The following is a 16283-nucleotide window of genomic DNA, read 5'->3' as shown; positions in this document are numbered from 1 at the left end:
AGACTAATCATGAGATAGTTGTAATTACATACTCATTTTACCTTATTTGTTAATATAAGGTAATGTCATTGTTATTTCAGTTTTTTTCTGTGTGTATAAATAAACTGATTAATAATAAAGTCCTGAGAATAATGTGATTTTTCTTAAAAGGTCCTTAGGCAAGTATTGTTGTGGGCTTGGACAATGATAATGCATTGAGACTAATGTATAGTTGATTGATGACAAAGTGTTGTCATTGACATAAAGATGTCAAAATCAATACATGAGTATGTGCTAGAGAACAACATATTGGACTGAGTCGCTATGAGTATGTTTCTTTAATTATTATGTAATAGTCGCAACATTACTCACAGTGATAACTATGTATACGATCCTCAAACTTGAAATCATGATTTTCCTAACTTCGTGAGTTGTATATTTTGATACAATCAGATGTCCACCGTAACAAGTTGTACTATAATGACCAATGTTGGATATACCACAATCCATATAGTAGGATATGATTGATTAAGATATGATTTATCCCTCCTACATAATAGGGGTAATATCTTGGGTCACTTGATGGAGTGAGACTAGAAATGCATGACCATGCTCAAATAAGTTGATATGAGATATCACACTTATTTGTTTATTGTAGTCCACTCAGAATATCAAGAAATATGATATTGGACTATACAAGTGTGACTATACCATGACTTTTGTCTAATCTAGATATAAAGGATATAAATTATATAATACATGAAAAGTTTATCACAGAAAGGTTATGTCGAATCACGACTTCTTGTAACTTGGGTAGCAATGATACATTGTTAGATGTCACTCATTGCTTGTAACGTTAGAAATGTTTAGTATTACAAATAATGTCAGGAGAACCTACAGGGTCACACCCTATGGTTAAAGCGAACAGACTTCACGCAAAAATGTTGGGTGTATACCCTCTTGCATACATCCTTGGCGCATAGTACTACTTGGCAGACAATATCGCCTAGTGGATAGTGTTGTCTGGCGAACTGTATCGCCTAACAAATAATATCGCTTGCCGAAATGTATCGCTTGGAGAACAGTATCACCTAACGGATAGTATCATCTATCAGATACGATTCGCATCTTCTTTCCAGAGTTAATATTTATGGAAGTTAGTATTCTTTTGGAAAGAATATAATTTCAAAATTTTCTATGAATTTTTCAAAAAGGTAAAAAGGGAATTATTTCATTTTTTAATATATGATATTAATAAAAGGAATACAATCTCGAATCATGTAGGGGTGAATAAGTAAGAAAAACTCAAAAGGTCTAACAACCGCTTTTTGGAATTCTTTCTGAAAAAGTTCAAAGAGCTTTATTGTTCGTGCTTAACTGGGTAGACTAAATAGAGGCCGAGACAGTTTTGTTGCGGCTAGGATTGACATCACCCAAAGGAATCCAACCAACATCGTTATCCATCCTTTAGCAATTGAAAAGATATATCTTCAATCTTATTTCAACCCGACTTGTTCCTCGTACATGGATCCGTGGTTGATAATAGCCAGAATAATGTTTTTGTTGCGCCACGGGGCATACCGGCAATCCAACAGAAACATTGTATCAACTCTTTTATTATTTATATTTGGCTTCAACCATAAAATGATTCCTAAACTATACTTATTTTCTCAAGTTGGTACCTAAACTTTTTTGTTTTGTCACAAGTGATACCTAAACTATACTCTATTACTCAAAATGACACCTAAACTATACATTTTTACTAGGGGTGAGTAAAACTAGATTCGAATTGAAAAATTCAAAATTTGAGTTAATCGAATCTAGTTATTCGAGTTATTCAATTTTTTTAATTAACTTGAATAAGTAATTCGAGTTTCAAGTTCGAGTCAAGTTAAATTTTACAATTCGAATAACTTGAATAATTCAAATAACAGATTGGTGTAAATACCCCTTTGGTCCCTGTCAATTTTGAAAATGAGCAAATTGGTTTCTCTCTCAACAAAAAATACAAAAGGAAAATCAAAATAATTTTCAAAAATTCAAAATAATTTTTTAAATTTTCAAATATTTATAAAAATTCCAAAATTTATATTTTTTAAAAAATTATAATTTTTAAAAAAAAATCTAAAGAATATATAAAGTTCAAAATTTAAAATAATAATTTTGGAACATAAATAAGTTAATTAATAATTCAAGTTTATCATACTAAAGTTTTTTTTTCTTATTTTGCTTTGAAAAAGTTTTCAAATATATATGGTTTCAAATTTGTGTGCTCTAACATGGAATTAGTTATACTATGATATATTTTAATTTGACATGTTTAATTTTTTAATTTAACTCAAATAATTTCACTCGATTTTAAATTTCATTTGAATCGACTCAATTCGAAAAAATTTTAAACTGAGTTAGGATGATAAAATAGAACTTGTCAACTCGATTAAATCGAAATTTTTTACTCGATTCGATCGAAAGCTCACCCCTACTCGTTAACCAAGTTACCCCCCATCCATTAAAAAAAATCTAAAATAATAATTTTGGAACATAAATAAGTTAATTAATAATTCAAGTTTATCATACTAAAGTATCTTTTTTTTTCTTATTTTGCTTTGAAAAGTTTTCAAATATATATGGTTTCAAATTTATGTGCTCTAACATGGAATTAGTTATACTATGATAAGATTTTAATTTGACATGTTTAATTTTATAATTTAACTCAAACAATTTCACTCGATTTTAAATTTCATTTGAATTGACTCAATTCGAAAAAATTTCAAACCGAGTTAGGATGATAAAATAGAACTTGTCAACTCGACTAACTCAAAATTTTTGCACTCGATTCGATTGAAAGCTCACCCCTACTCGTTAACCAAGTTAACCCCCTATCCATTAAAAAAAATACCTTAGTCACTTATTTTGTGACATGTGACCATTTTTAACTAAAAAATCCCAAAAATGTCACATATTATTTCCTCAAGCCTTTTTTTTTAGAAAAAAAAACTTATAAGCATATTCATCTCTTTTGTTTTTTATCCAAGAACTTCGATGATGAAAAATTTAAGAATCTATCAACAAACTCATCTAAACCCAGTTTTTGACAACAAAACCTAGATTTCGGTGAGCTTATTTTCTTTTTAAACCTTGATTCTGATTCCTTTCTCTCCTCAATTTAAAATCTATGTATTGTTTTTCTTAAAAATAACATTCTCTGTTCTTTTTCTATATACTTTGCATAAAATAGTTAATGTTGGGTAAACTTGTATAGTGAAAAAAACCCAAATAAAGCATGAAATCCTAACCCAAAAAAAATGGTAAGAGAGTTGCAAAAAATATTATCTAATAGTTAAAAAAAAAGTGCACTAAAAGAGAAGGAAGAGTCGTGGCTAGGGAGAGTGTATAAAAAATTGAAAAGTTTTAATTTAATTAAGAGTATTTTTTATACACATTCGTGTTGGAAAAATCAATTTAGAAAACAATATTTTTAGGCACAGTGAAAGTTTAAAAAATTTTTTAGAACCAAATTTTATGGTATATATTGTAATAAACCTTAAATTGAATCATTACTTGTACTTTGTACGAAGTGGTCTAAGTTGTTTCTCAGCTTTCTACCAAATGATCTTTGATATCCTCAAATCCCGAATTACTTTGAATATGGATTCAAACAAAACAAATTAAACACAAAGAATGAAAACTTTTATTAAGTTTCAGTGAAAAAGTTAATTTCTCTCTATGGGAACAAAAAACTTTAAACTTTTTAGAAAATAAAATTTATACTTGTAAATAAATTATCACTATTTTCTATTAGAATAACGACACTCAATTGATTGTGTCTTGTGTGTTTTTTAGCTCATCCCATAGTTTCTATTTATAGAAAAATGGTAGAAGAGTTTTACTTGAATAAAGAGTAATTAAATAATAATATTTTAATAAAAAATATTATTTCCCTATTTGAGAAACCTTAAGAGTGGCAGCAACTTAAGGGATGCTACGATTTGCCACCCCTCTCACATGGGATGGGCTCATTAGGTTCATCTTGTGTATTTGGTACAATTATATATATTATTTGAACTTTTGATCAACACTTATGATTTATCCAACTCAATAGCTATTTTTCTATTTCTCAAATTATTATTTATTAAATTAAATTAATTTACTTAATTAATTTACCCAATTAAATTATTTTCTCAATCCAATTCTAGTTCCAATAAAGTCATGACAACTTTATCTTTTTAAAATCTATGAGGAAATATATTTAATTACTCTGTTAAATAAACCTTATGAGGACTAATTAATTCAATTCTCACTTCGAACTTCAATTATTTAATTCCAATCAATTAAATAATAATTGAGATAAATTAATTTAATTTCTAAGTCATCTTTTTTACTTAGTGAGAAAACGTATTCACTACAGATAGTGATTCATGCAATCTATTTCTCTTAATTGTTGCTTTCTTTTATTCTATAGTATCGGTTCTACATGAAATTCGTTTTGGGTTATATCTAGCTAAAGGATAGACCGATTGGACATATAATTATAACTCAAATAAGTTGTATTAAGTTTCAACTCTACATCTATTAATTACAACATTATTTAATCATAGTCATTTCACTAAAGTATCATGATTGAATTTTTCCCTATTATATACCTTTATGAGAACAACTTAATAAGTGTTTGTCTAATGACATTTTAATTAGTGTTTTACCCTCATAAAATATTCTTAATCTCTTTGGGTTAAATCCATTCACCTGATGTAATCTTATTTTATTTCACAGTAACCATTACATATTCCTTCATGAAAAAATCAATTACTAACAAATAAAAATTAAATTATTTGTCCTAGATGAATGATCTATGACCACATTACTTTTTCATCTATCATGTAATATCAATGAGAGGATACCATTTACCTTTTATTGGTCTATGAATTCCACTATTGTAAATGAAGTTATGCCATACATTAGTAGAGGTGCTCATGGGCCGGGCGGCCCGGTCCGGCCCGACGGCCCGCCCGAAATATGGGAGGATTTGGGTAAAAATATAGGCCCGAAATATGGGCTTAGGTAAAAAAACGAGGCCCGTTTAGAAAACGGGCCGGGCCTCGGGCACCACTTTTTTTGCTCGGGCCCGAGCCGGCTCAGCCCGATATAATAAATGTATTTATTTTTTTAATTTTAAAATATTTTTAAAATACTTTTTTTTTATTTTTTTATTTTAAAATATTTTTAAAATATTTTTAAAATACTTTTTTTAATTTTAAAATAAATTTTTGGTATTTATTAAAAAATGGGCCGGGCCGGGCTTATGATTTTTTCCCCGGGACGGGCTTGGGTAAAATTTCAGGCCCATATTTCGGGTCGGGCCGAGCCTGGGCCTAGGACCCGGGCCGAAATTTTTTATGGGCCCAGCCCGGCCCATGAGCACCTCTATATAGAAGTCATATATCGAACATACCAGCTTTCGATTCTTTAATTATTTGAATTCAAGCTTTCAATGCATCAAAGTGTACAAGTTATGCAGACATAGTTAGTCACTTACTCAAGATTGACGAACGTCACACTATGAACATCACAAGTGAATTAATCCATAAATGGATCTAGGATTAATTCAACTTGGGCCATATCCGATGTGGCAGTGAAAACACGCTTTGTAGGATGCGTTTTTGTTCACACTCCTGAAAACATGTCCTATAGGCTATGTTTTCCTTTCTCTCTCCAAAAACAGTGTAGATAGATAAATTTTAAGAAAATCAGTCTAGTTTTTTAAATAATTTTTTTCTACATATATACATAAATTAACCCAACTTCTCATCTAGTAGACCTTGATAGCCATCTATTGAAATTTTAAGGGCAAACATTAAGTTAGTGTTTGAAAAGCACCTAGTAATTGAATTTGAGTGTAATTACTTGCATAATGTTATAATTCGTGAGTTCCATTGAATTGAGTATAATTGGAGCACCGGATTAAACTTTTCAATTTTTGAGGAAAGGTGAGAACTAGAATAATTACGTGGGTGATTACACCAAAATCCTATTACCCTATGGCTTTCTAAACACTCATGATTTAACTTCAAAAAATTATTCTTATACAAGTTTAAGTTATAACGATTATATTATAAGCATTAACACGTATGAGTGTTTAGGATGGATACAACAAAACAAAAGTTAAATTATAAGTCCTAAAAAATTATATTATAAAATATAAAGTTATAAAAAAAATATTATATTATTGAAATCCTAAAAATTTTTTAAAATTATGAACAAAATGTATATTATAAAAAATATTTTACGTGTTATAAAAATGTTATAGTATACTTATTTATAAAAGGTCATGGAAAAAACAGATATAATTTATTTATGTGTCCATATTATATATTATTAAAAATAAAATATTTATAAAGAATAATTTTCTATAGCTATGATAAAAGATTATATTAAATGTTGTAAAAGTTATTGGAAGCTTTATAAAACTTTTTTTTATAAAAGTTATGTATTATAATTTTATATTATTTAAACCTAATTTACATATTATAAAAAAAGTTGTAATCTAGTATAATTTTTTCTTCAAATTAAGTTTATACAAGTTTTTATAATCAAAACTACAAATTGTTCGCACCGTGAACTCAAATATTATGTTGTAGTTGTTAGCTATGTAAATACAAAAAGATTTTTCTAATACCATATTGTGAGGTACGATGTTATTTGAGATAATAGAGTCAGACACAAGCAACAAAGGCAACTCGTGAACACTTTAATTTTATGCATTCAAAACTTCAAAATGTAATTAAGAGGACATTTGTTATTCTAAAAAAATGATTTCCCATATTAAGAACATCACTTCAATATAACATGAAAAAAAAACAAGATTAAATCATACTAGCATGTTTATACTTCATAACTTCATTCGTAGGTGGAATTGAAATGATCTATACTTTGAAAAATATATGGAAGAAGAAGATCTTGATAATCTTAATGATACACATTCAATTTAGATGATAAAGAACTCAGTTAAGGACCAAAGAATGATGATAATGAAAATATGTTAAATGTTAAAAATGAATTAACATAATAAATATGGAATGTTAGAGCAATTAGATAAAATTGCATATAATGTTTATTTTTCTTGTTATTTTTATTTGTAATAATATAATCAACTATTTTCTTAGACTAGTATATGCATATGACAATTTGATTTTAAGTTTTGTTACGCACTTAGAAAATTTTTATCATACTAATATTCTTTATAGTAATTAATATTTTTTTAAACATATAAATTTTGTACTTATAATTTATACTACTGAACATAACATAAGAAATAATTGCGTTGTCCAAATCAACCCTAAGAATTAAAACATCGTATAGTTTTTTCAACGAAAAAGCATCAAAATTAGAAAATTCATAGATTCAAAATGAGAGGAAAATAATATTTAGTAATATCAACAAAATGAATTAATAAATAAGTTACATAATTAAAATTTTAATACCTTGAATTGTTTTAGTTGATCTTTTGTATATTAAAAAACTTAAAAGAAATAAATAATAAAAAAAAACACTGCATTAGGGAAAAAATATTGCGTTTGTAGAGAGTTTCAAGTATGGAGAGGTGAAAACCATGCAAAATTTGCTTCGAAATTTTTTAAAAGTTCTTTAAGAGACTCGTCTTGAATGTTTAATAACAAAGGTGAAACCCAAGAAAACGAATTGGAAATATTAAGGAAATATATTTAAAATTTAAAACTAGCATTTCTTCAATTTCAATATTATATTTATTAAAATAACTATTTAAAATCAAGATATAAAGATTATCCCGATCAACTCATTTATATAAATATTCTAATCTTGAAAGGTTAGTTTTCATACACTATAACTCGAAATGAAAAATCCATTAGTTCCAAAAAGAAAAGAAAAGAAAATGGTCTAAATTATAGTAGGGTTGATTAGCTGAAAAACATTACCTAGAAAAAGCATAAATCTGCTCTGTTGGGATAAAGTTAGGGAGGACCTAATTGGAATTATAGGTGTGAAGTTATAGACGTCAAAATCGATGGATATATTGGATCTGACTTATGGTAAGTGGACCAATGTCTAAATGTTAAGTTAAGCTACATGAATAATAAATTGAAAATCCAAAGTAATAAATCGGAAGAAAAGGAGACACTTGGTTGGGATGCATACATACATACATAGCCACAAATATTACAGCTATCAGCTATGCTATGCTAATAATAGAGATTCCAACTTGCAAAGAATCAGCATAGTGCAAACAGAAGTTAAACATAAAACCTGCTGCTTCGACATCTAATTTGAAAAACATGCTGGATGCTCAAATGAAACTCAAAAAGTGACATACCTATTTGCACCCACAAAATGTAGTTTTAATGTCAAGATAGACTGTCATGTCTTCATTCCACCTCAATATGCAAGTCATCTTGACTGGAAAACAACTCAAAACGCATCATTTCATAAGTTCTTACATCAAACACCTACTCTGGCGTCAACAAATTTTATTTTATCTTATCATCCCACGATCGGGTTTTAGGCAGCCTCAACTTGTTGGTGGCGGTCACGCCTGACCTAGCATCAACCGCTTTCATTTGCCCATAGCTGTAAATTGACTCCATGGACCAAACATTGGTAAAGAACACTACAAGCCTAAGGGTCGGTCAAGAGTTTCAACTAGGACTGCAACTTCAGTCTTATCTTAAATTAACAACTTTTGAAGTTAGAACCAACCAGTGATTAACAACATGTTCAAAGATCGAAACTTAACCACCCACCTACAATGACATGCACCTATGCTACTCGAACTAGAGTGGGACTGTCAGAAACGACAGGTATGTGTTCCGCACAAGCATGTGTCCACCACAGGTATATCCCCATACCCCATGTCCAAATATGTGTCAAACATGAGTGGTAGAAACAGGTATTTCAAGCAAAAAGAAAAGTCCTAGCAACATGAAATGTAACATTTCAACTATCACTGTTAGTCACTTGATGAAAGCATTAAAACAAAAAATGTTGTAGAGATGCCACGAATTTCGTAATCAATACGAGCATTCATTATGGTGGTGTAACCACTAAAAATAATTTAACATATTTATTGCAACGGCTAAAATGTTGAGAGATCAGAAGAGAGAGAACAAAGATTCTCCTAGCACCATGAGCTTTTCTAAATACATAAAGACGCAATGAAGGGAATAAAACCGTGTTGGTAATACCTAATAAAGAATTTAGAGTTGTACCTCATTTGCATCACAGGTAAATAAAATTTTAACAGAAAGCGCCTCGTGAAACAATATGATAAACAAGCATAATCTTTTAATTTTATCTGCAAAGGTGCAAAGGAAACAAAACTGGATCAAACCTGTGATAGTGAAACTTACATAACCATACCTACTCCAAGACCAATTAATAATGTAACTACTAAAACAACACACGCCTTTAGAAGTATAAGCTGCATGAGAAACCCCACCTGGAATTTCCAGGGATCATCGATGATAACAACCAACCCTGATGTGTTTCAGACTATTTCAAAATCCCTCGCCGTTTACAGTCTATTAAATCAGTGGGGATAATAAATACAGAATCTACACAAAGTCCTCCTTTAGAGTGTGTGCAATCTATCTGTTTCATGGAAAATCTGACTTCGGTGACTGTCTCTGAGTTGCTGACAATAAATTCACCTACCTTGTACTCTATCCAGCATCCTCGTTTATGGTTTCTATTTTCATAATCCTGTTCCATATCATCTAAATAGCACTCACATGATGCTAGCTGACCATCAGTAGTAGACAACTCAAATCTTAGAGGCTTTATGTCCCAACCATGGGTGTGCTCAAAACTAGACACCCGCCTTCCCAACCTTTTGGAAAATCTTCCAAGGTGAATCCTGAATGACAGAGTATAGACATCAGCAGGAAGAGGGAACTTCACAACTCCATCAACTTCAAACCACCATATTTGCAGCAAATAGGCCACAATATGGAACCTGCAAGAAGAGCAACGTAGAGGGTACTTGTTCAAATTCGTTAAACCAAAAGCTGGGGTGAAAAAAAAGTGGAAACATGTTAATGACCAAAACAATTTTGCAAAATAATTTTTTCAATAGCACAAAATTCTGAACAGTGACTGCAGCAATTGTTAACGTTCCTAGTGGACATTGACTCTTTACAGAACAAGAAAAGAAGTTCAATAAGAATTTTGCAATTAAGTAATACACTGTTTTCATTGACCAATTAAGAACTGTGAAGAATGACTGCACTCAGTGTATATAATTATTAAAGGAAAAAGGTCACTGGGAACCCATTCTTTTGTCACACTGTAATACGTTCAATAGGAATAAAGATGTCGGTGACATTACATCCTATCTAGAAATACATGCCTTTAGCACATTCGAAAATATGATCTCCCTAAATGCTTCAGACAACCAAAACAGTAAGTCAAAATTAGCCCCATTTTATACATCTTCTACAAGTAGAAAAGCATCTATACACTGTCTGAAGAACAGAAAGAAAAGAAAAGTAATCACTCTACTAATGACATGCATATAGATATAGTCACAAGATAAAGACAACCATTAAAAATCAGATCACTCTTCACCAGAAAATAGAGAATTAACTTTATTGACAGGATCAACATTACTGTGGCCGCGATCATTATGATCAATACAAGAACCATTCCCAGTTGAAGAAAATTAGAAAAAAGTTGAATCATGCTAAGTAACCAATGAGAACTGATGACATGAGAGTACTAAAACCCGGAAAGCCTACTTGAACAATAAATTTATGCTTCTATCGAACCCTTAATCACAAAGTCTCCTACTTCAGTAATTGTAACAAGAACTTGAGATCATATCATGCCTAAATAAAGGACTGGAGAGTTTATGGGAAAGCGAAGGGCTACCCTCTTATCATATGCATAGGCATTGCAAATAAATAAATAAAAAGCTCCTAGTAATCAATCAAAAAATAAATAGATAAAAAGGCTCCATGTAGGCCATCAATGGATTAATCATCAATATGAAAGAAGAAACCTGAAAAAAACCAGCCAGCCCTATCAAAGCGCTAGGAGTCCATTTAAAAATCATATAGAGTTTAAACATAGAATTTTTAAATGGGAGCCTACAGATGCAAAGATGGGAATATTTTCGAAGAGTTTTATTTATCCTTTTACAAATTAGAATATGGTAAAACAAATACCAAGCAGAATTTCCAGAGCTTCTCCTCAGCCGTCATTTTCTCCTTGTTATCGCTTTGTCTGGTGTTTTCTTGTCTGGGTTTCTATTAGTGTCTTTAGATTCTGATCTTTGGTTCTATTAGCTGAACACTCTTCATCTTGAGAGATAAAAACTGACAACTGTTTTTAATTGCAAGTTCTCTACCATTGGTTTCCAAACAATTACATGCTTTTATCTTAGATGTGGACTGGCCAGTTGCTCTAGGGACTCAAGAGATATCCCATTTCCTCAAGGCAAAATCTTAAAGTAATTAACATGGGACAAATACAGCGACCTGTAGTTTAAAAATAAGTTTAAAACATATATCAAACAAGGGAATAGAATAATACTTAAGAAAGACCAAAGCATTAATGTTTTTAAAGACTTGCACAATATATAATCATCTAAATGAAAGGGCAAACTTCTAGAAACGTAATGCATGTAAAAAAGTAGGAAAATGGTCAATGTTCTGTTCACTGTACAGATAACTGATCAACCCTTATTAACTCGGACCTTACACTGATGGTAAACGCCAGTTCAAGCATGGAAGACAGTTATGAACAACGTATAAAAGGGAAAAGAAATTGAAAGTTTATCAGATTATCGGCTTCCATATGCTTATTTGTACATTAAAATAGCATTTGTAATCCAAAATAAACAAATCTAGGAAGCTAAAATCATATGGAAAATATCTGTAAAACGAACATCTCAATTTACTAGGAAGATTTGACAAAGTCAACTAAACCTAGGCAGCACTATATCCATTCATGAAAGCTCACACTTCCATATGGCGATACAGCTCTATCAAACAAAATCATCTTTCTTCAGACCAAATATACCTTGAGATTAAGAATGTGGCAACCAAGACAAACACCAAATTCCATACATCATGCATATATGTACGTATACATTTATGTATGCGTATATGTATAAGCATATATACATACATCATCTTGAGCTCAATAATGAATGATCAACAAAGATGCAAATATTCAGAGGTTTCAGCCTTTCCACATAATACCATTTGTATAAAAACAACATCAACAAGCAGCAAAGCCTAGAAAACAGCAGTTGATTAGCATCCAAATGCATTTCCTTCCACCAAAGGAAAAAAAAAAAGGTGTAGATTGATAATACAATTTACCAAGAGTTCCATTCCAAGAAATATATAGCTTATGCATCTACATGCTCCATGTAGAAGAAAAATTACAAGCAACTAATTCTACTTTATGCTAGTTCAAGCAATCAATACAAAAATCCCACTCCTATGGTTAAAAAAATTTACTAGAAACATTTCAAGATACAAGTATCTCAATCCCATATTAAGTGAACGTCAGATTAATAAATTCTACTTGAAACTTTAGCATCGAAATGTGATGATGTTAATATCAAACCTAGATTCTTCAGTAGAAACCCTATTCCAATATCTCCGATCATCGATTCCAGTAATTGCCATCCCTTTTGCAGATATTGCCATGCATACCCTGCCTGTCACTCTGTCCAGCCACACTTCCTGCATCACCCCATGTTCAACCGTCGATAATCTTCACTTGCTCATCTAATGATAATAAAGCAGCTAAACCAAACAAAAAAGGAAAATCATGTAAAAAGGAAATGGTTAAATATTTAAAACAATAATCAAAAGGTACCGGGCGAAAAAAAACAAACTTCTATAATGACCTACCTTATATCCATCATCAAAAGGTACCGGGCGAGAAAGAAGCGCAAAAATGTCTTTCTTGGACATGTTCTGGTACCTCTCAGGAGGCAACAAATTTAGCAGATCTTGATAATTGGTGGGTAGCTTCTTCACCCAGATGGAATCGGAGGAGGCAGCCCCTCTAAAGGCGCGATTCAACCTGGCGAGATTGCAAATCTCCGGCGGCGTCAAGTTCATGAAAACGCAGGCCAAGCAGCCCTCGGGTATGTCCCCCAATCCTGGTCTCATCCCGGTCCTATTGGTTCCTTCCGTTTGGCTGGAAAGAGAGGCACCCATGAAATCCTTTCTCTTTAAAAAATACCTTGTATTTCTATTTATAAAAATTCAGTGTTTTAGAGGTAGGTTGGTGGTGAGAAGAGTGAAGAGGGGAGGGAGAAAATTTGTGGGTATTTTCTACCATTTTACTTTGGTTTGTTTTTTCCGGGAAAATGTGTGTCTGGGGGAGATGGGAAAGAAACCGAGGCAAAAATGTTGGCTTAGGATTTACCTAGACAGACTTTTGAGGATGCTTTTGGTGGGGTCCATTAACCGAAACGGAAATGGAATGCACCTCATTTATATTTTTATGTCATATGCACCCATATTTTACTTTGAATGATAAACATTTCAATATAATCGAAATGCACGTCTTTCTATATTAATAATAATTTTCACATCAAATAAATACTATCTTAATGAACATGTTGATGAAAATATTTTTTTATGGATGCCCATTATAACCATATTGAATATTTTTCATCCAAATTAGTTAATATCCATAATAATCATGTAACATTCTTTATCAAAAAATCATCAAGTTCTACAATAATTTTAACTTTTTTTAGAGAATTAAAATTGGGTTATATAATTCTATGATTATCTATTTATAATTTTTTAAAATATTAAATTAAAATTTTATCATTTTTAAATATATTAACTTTAAAACTTTATAAATTTTAAATATTTACCACTCCAACGTACTTAAAACATATTGTATTCTTTCACTAAAAAATTTAAGAGATATGAATAGTTTAGAATTGATTAGAAAGACATTATATTTTAAATTCATTAAAAATAGATTTAAATAAAAAAATTTAAGGGTTTTTTACCTAAATAACTTTTAAAAAAAATTAAATACTGAAATAGGTTGTCAACTTGATTATATACAAAAATGGTATGTTCTTTTGGGTCATGCCTATCTGACAGGCGCAACCACTTTTATTATATTAAAATATTATTATTTTATTTTTATTAAAAATATTTAAATATATATACAGGTCAAAATACAGTTAACGGGTTAAAAATACCCGAAACAGGTTGCGCCTGTCGATAGGCGCAACTAGTCGCGCCTGACAGGTAGGCGCAACTAGTCGCGCCTGACAGGTAGGCGCCACTGCCTGCCCACTGCACCCCTCTGCTGCACAGCCCCCCTGCGCCCCTCTGCTGCACAGATACACTGCTTGGCAGTGTGTAGTCCCTTCACAAGGGCAAAATAAATTGTAAATGGGGGACCTTATAAGCATGGTCCCCCAAGTTCAAGCACCCACCGGAAGAGAGAAAGAAATGAGAGAAAAGAGAAGAAAAAAGAAGAAGAAGAAGAAGAAGAAGAAAGAAAAAAAAAAGTAATGTATTATTTTAGTAAATAATTTTGTTTATAATTTAAATAGTTTAATTAAGATGTTGTGAAATTTTTTTGTTATTAATTATTATTTATAAATTGCTTATGTTTAGTGTTTATGATTTTGGGTTTATATTTTGTAAGAATGTATTTTTTTGTTTTTTATAATTATTTTAAAATTAATTTGTTAGTAATTTAGGATTATGTTATAAATTATTATGTTTGTAATTATTTTAAAATTAATTTATTAGTAATTTAGGATTATGTTATAAATTGTTGTGTTTAGTTTAGTATTTGGTGAGTTTTTAGTAATGTAAAATTATTTTGTTAAATATTTTGTTAGTAATTTGTTATAAATTGTTGTGTTTTGTGAGTTTTTAGTAATGTAATTTTTTTTAAAAATAATTTTATAGTTATTTTGTTAGTAGTTTATGATTAGATTATAAATTGTTAGTGTTTTGTGTTTTGTTATAGTTATTTATTTTGTTAATAATTAATGGGATTTGGTTACAAATTGTTAGTGTTTAGTATAGGGTTTTGTGATTTTTTAGTAATGTAATTTTTAAAAAAATAATTTATAGTTATTTTGTTAGTAATTTATGATTAGGTTATATAAATTGTTAGTGTTTAGTTATGTGTTTTGTAATTTTTTAGTAATGTATTTTTTTAAAAACAATTTTATAGTTATTTTGTTAGTAATTTATGATTAGGTTATATAAATTGTTAGTGTTTAGTTATGTGTTTTGTAATTTTTTAGTAATGTATTTTTTTAAAACAATTTTATAGTTATTTTGTTAGTAATTTATGATTAGGTTATATCAATTGTTAGTATTTAGTTTAGTGTTTTGTGATTTTTTTAATGTAATTTTTATATAATGTAATTTTATTTTATTTTTATTTATTTGACAGTTTTTATTGATTTATTAAAATGTTGATTAAATTTGTTGTTATATAATTTTATAGGTTGTTTGAAAGAAACTAATCAGGTATGTTTCTATTTCTATTTTTATTTTTTTAATTTGTATGTTTTTTATGTTTAGATAGTTTATATTTATTTTAATTATATTATTATTGTAAACTAACATAATTTTTATAGGTAAATTATGAGATATTTACCGTGTTTTGTTTCTGAAATTTGAAATAATTTATTGTATTTTTTGAAACAAATTGAATGAATTCATTTTTTTAATTGCAGATTTGCTACAAAAGGGTTCTTTGATTAATAATAACCACATATCAAGTACTATTAATGAGATGGTAATGAAATTATTATTTGATACTCATGTTATTTGCGGAATTAAATTATATTGTATTAACTATTTTGCTAATTTAATAATGTCGGGGCTCGTACTGCGTATCGAGGGGTCGTGTTAATAGTGGAGGGTTTCTGCCTGATGAACCTCTAATGTCATACTTGGAGTTAGCTAGGTTTAGATCAGCGGTATTAATCCAGACTTTTGATCTACGATACGACTTGATTTCCGCTTTAGTCGAGCAATGGTGTCCAGAGACCCACACATTTCATTTCCCATGCGGGAGTGCACCATCACTCTAGAGGATGTTGCACTACAGCTCAGGCTCCCTATTGACAAGAATGCAGTCATGAGCTTAAGTTCGATCTTTAGCCCAGCTGCCCTTTGCTATTACTTACTTGGACGCTCGCCAAGTGAGGGGAAATTTACCAGTTTAAGGTTTTCATGGCTAAAAGCTAATTTTAAGTATTTGCTGAGTACTGCCAATGAATGAGAGGTGATGCAAGCCGTTCGAGCTTACATTAT

General features: G+C 30.2%; 1 protein-coding gene across 2 annotated transcripts; it reads right to left on the bottom strand.

Moving 5' to 3' along the window:
- Positions 1–9274: 9274 nt before the first annotated feature.
- On the bottom strand, positions 9275–13408 carry LOC107899519 (F-box protein PP2-A15). Of its 2 annotated transcripts, XR_005912186.1 has the most exons (4): positions 12873–13408; positions 12583–12701; positions 9446–9961; positions 9275–9301 (listed from the first exon to the last, which is right to left on the bottom strand). XR_005912186.1 is itself a non-coding variant. In XM_041091492.1 (3 exons), the coding sequence occupies exons 1-3, from the start codon at positions 13182–13184 to the stop codon at positions 9499–9501; spliced, it is 894 nt and encodes a 297-aa protein (XP_040947426.1). In that variant the 5' UTR covers positions 13185–13407; the 3' UTR covers positions 9275–9498. The 2 variants fall into 2 exon arrangements, 1 of the variants encoding a protein (XP_040947426.1); XM_041091492.1 differs by having other exon boundaries at positions 9275–9961; positions 12873–13407.
- Between the last annotated feature and the right edge of the window lie 2875 nt (positions 13409–16283).

This window comes from Gossypium hirsutum, chromosome D04 (assembly GCF_007990345.1).
Source record: "Gossypium hirsutum isolate 1008001.06 chromosome D04, Gossypium_hirsutum_v2.1, whole genome shotgun sequence".
NCBI classification, from domain to species: Eukaryota; Viridiplantae; Streptophyta; class Magnoliopsida; order Malvales; family Malvaceae; genus Gossypium; species Gossypium hirsutum.
Note: the sequence above shows the minus strand (reverse complement) of the source record. Positions and strands in the feature narration are given on the sequence as shown.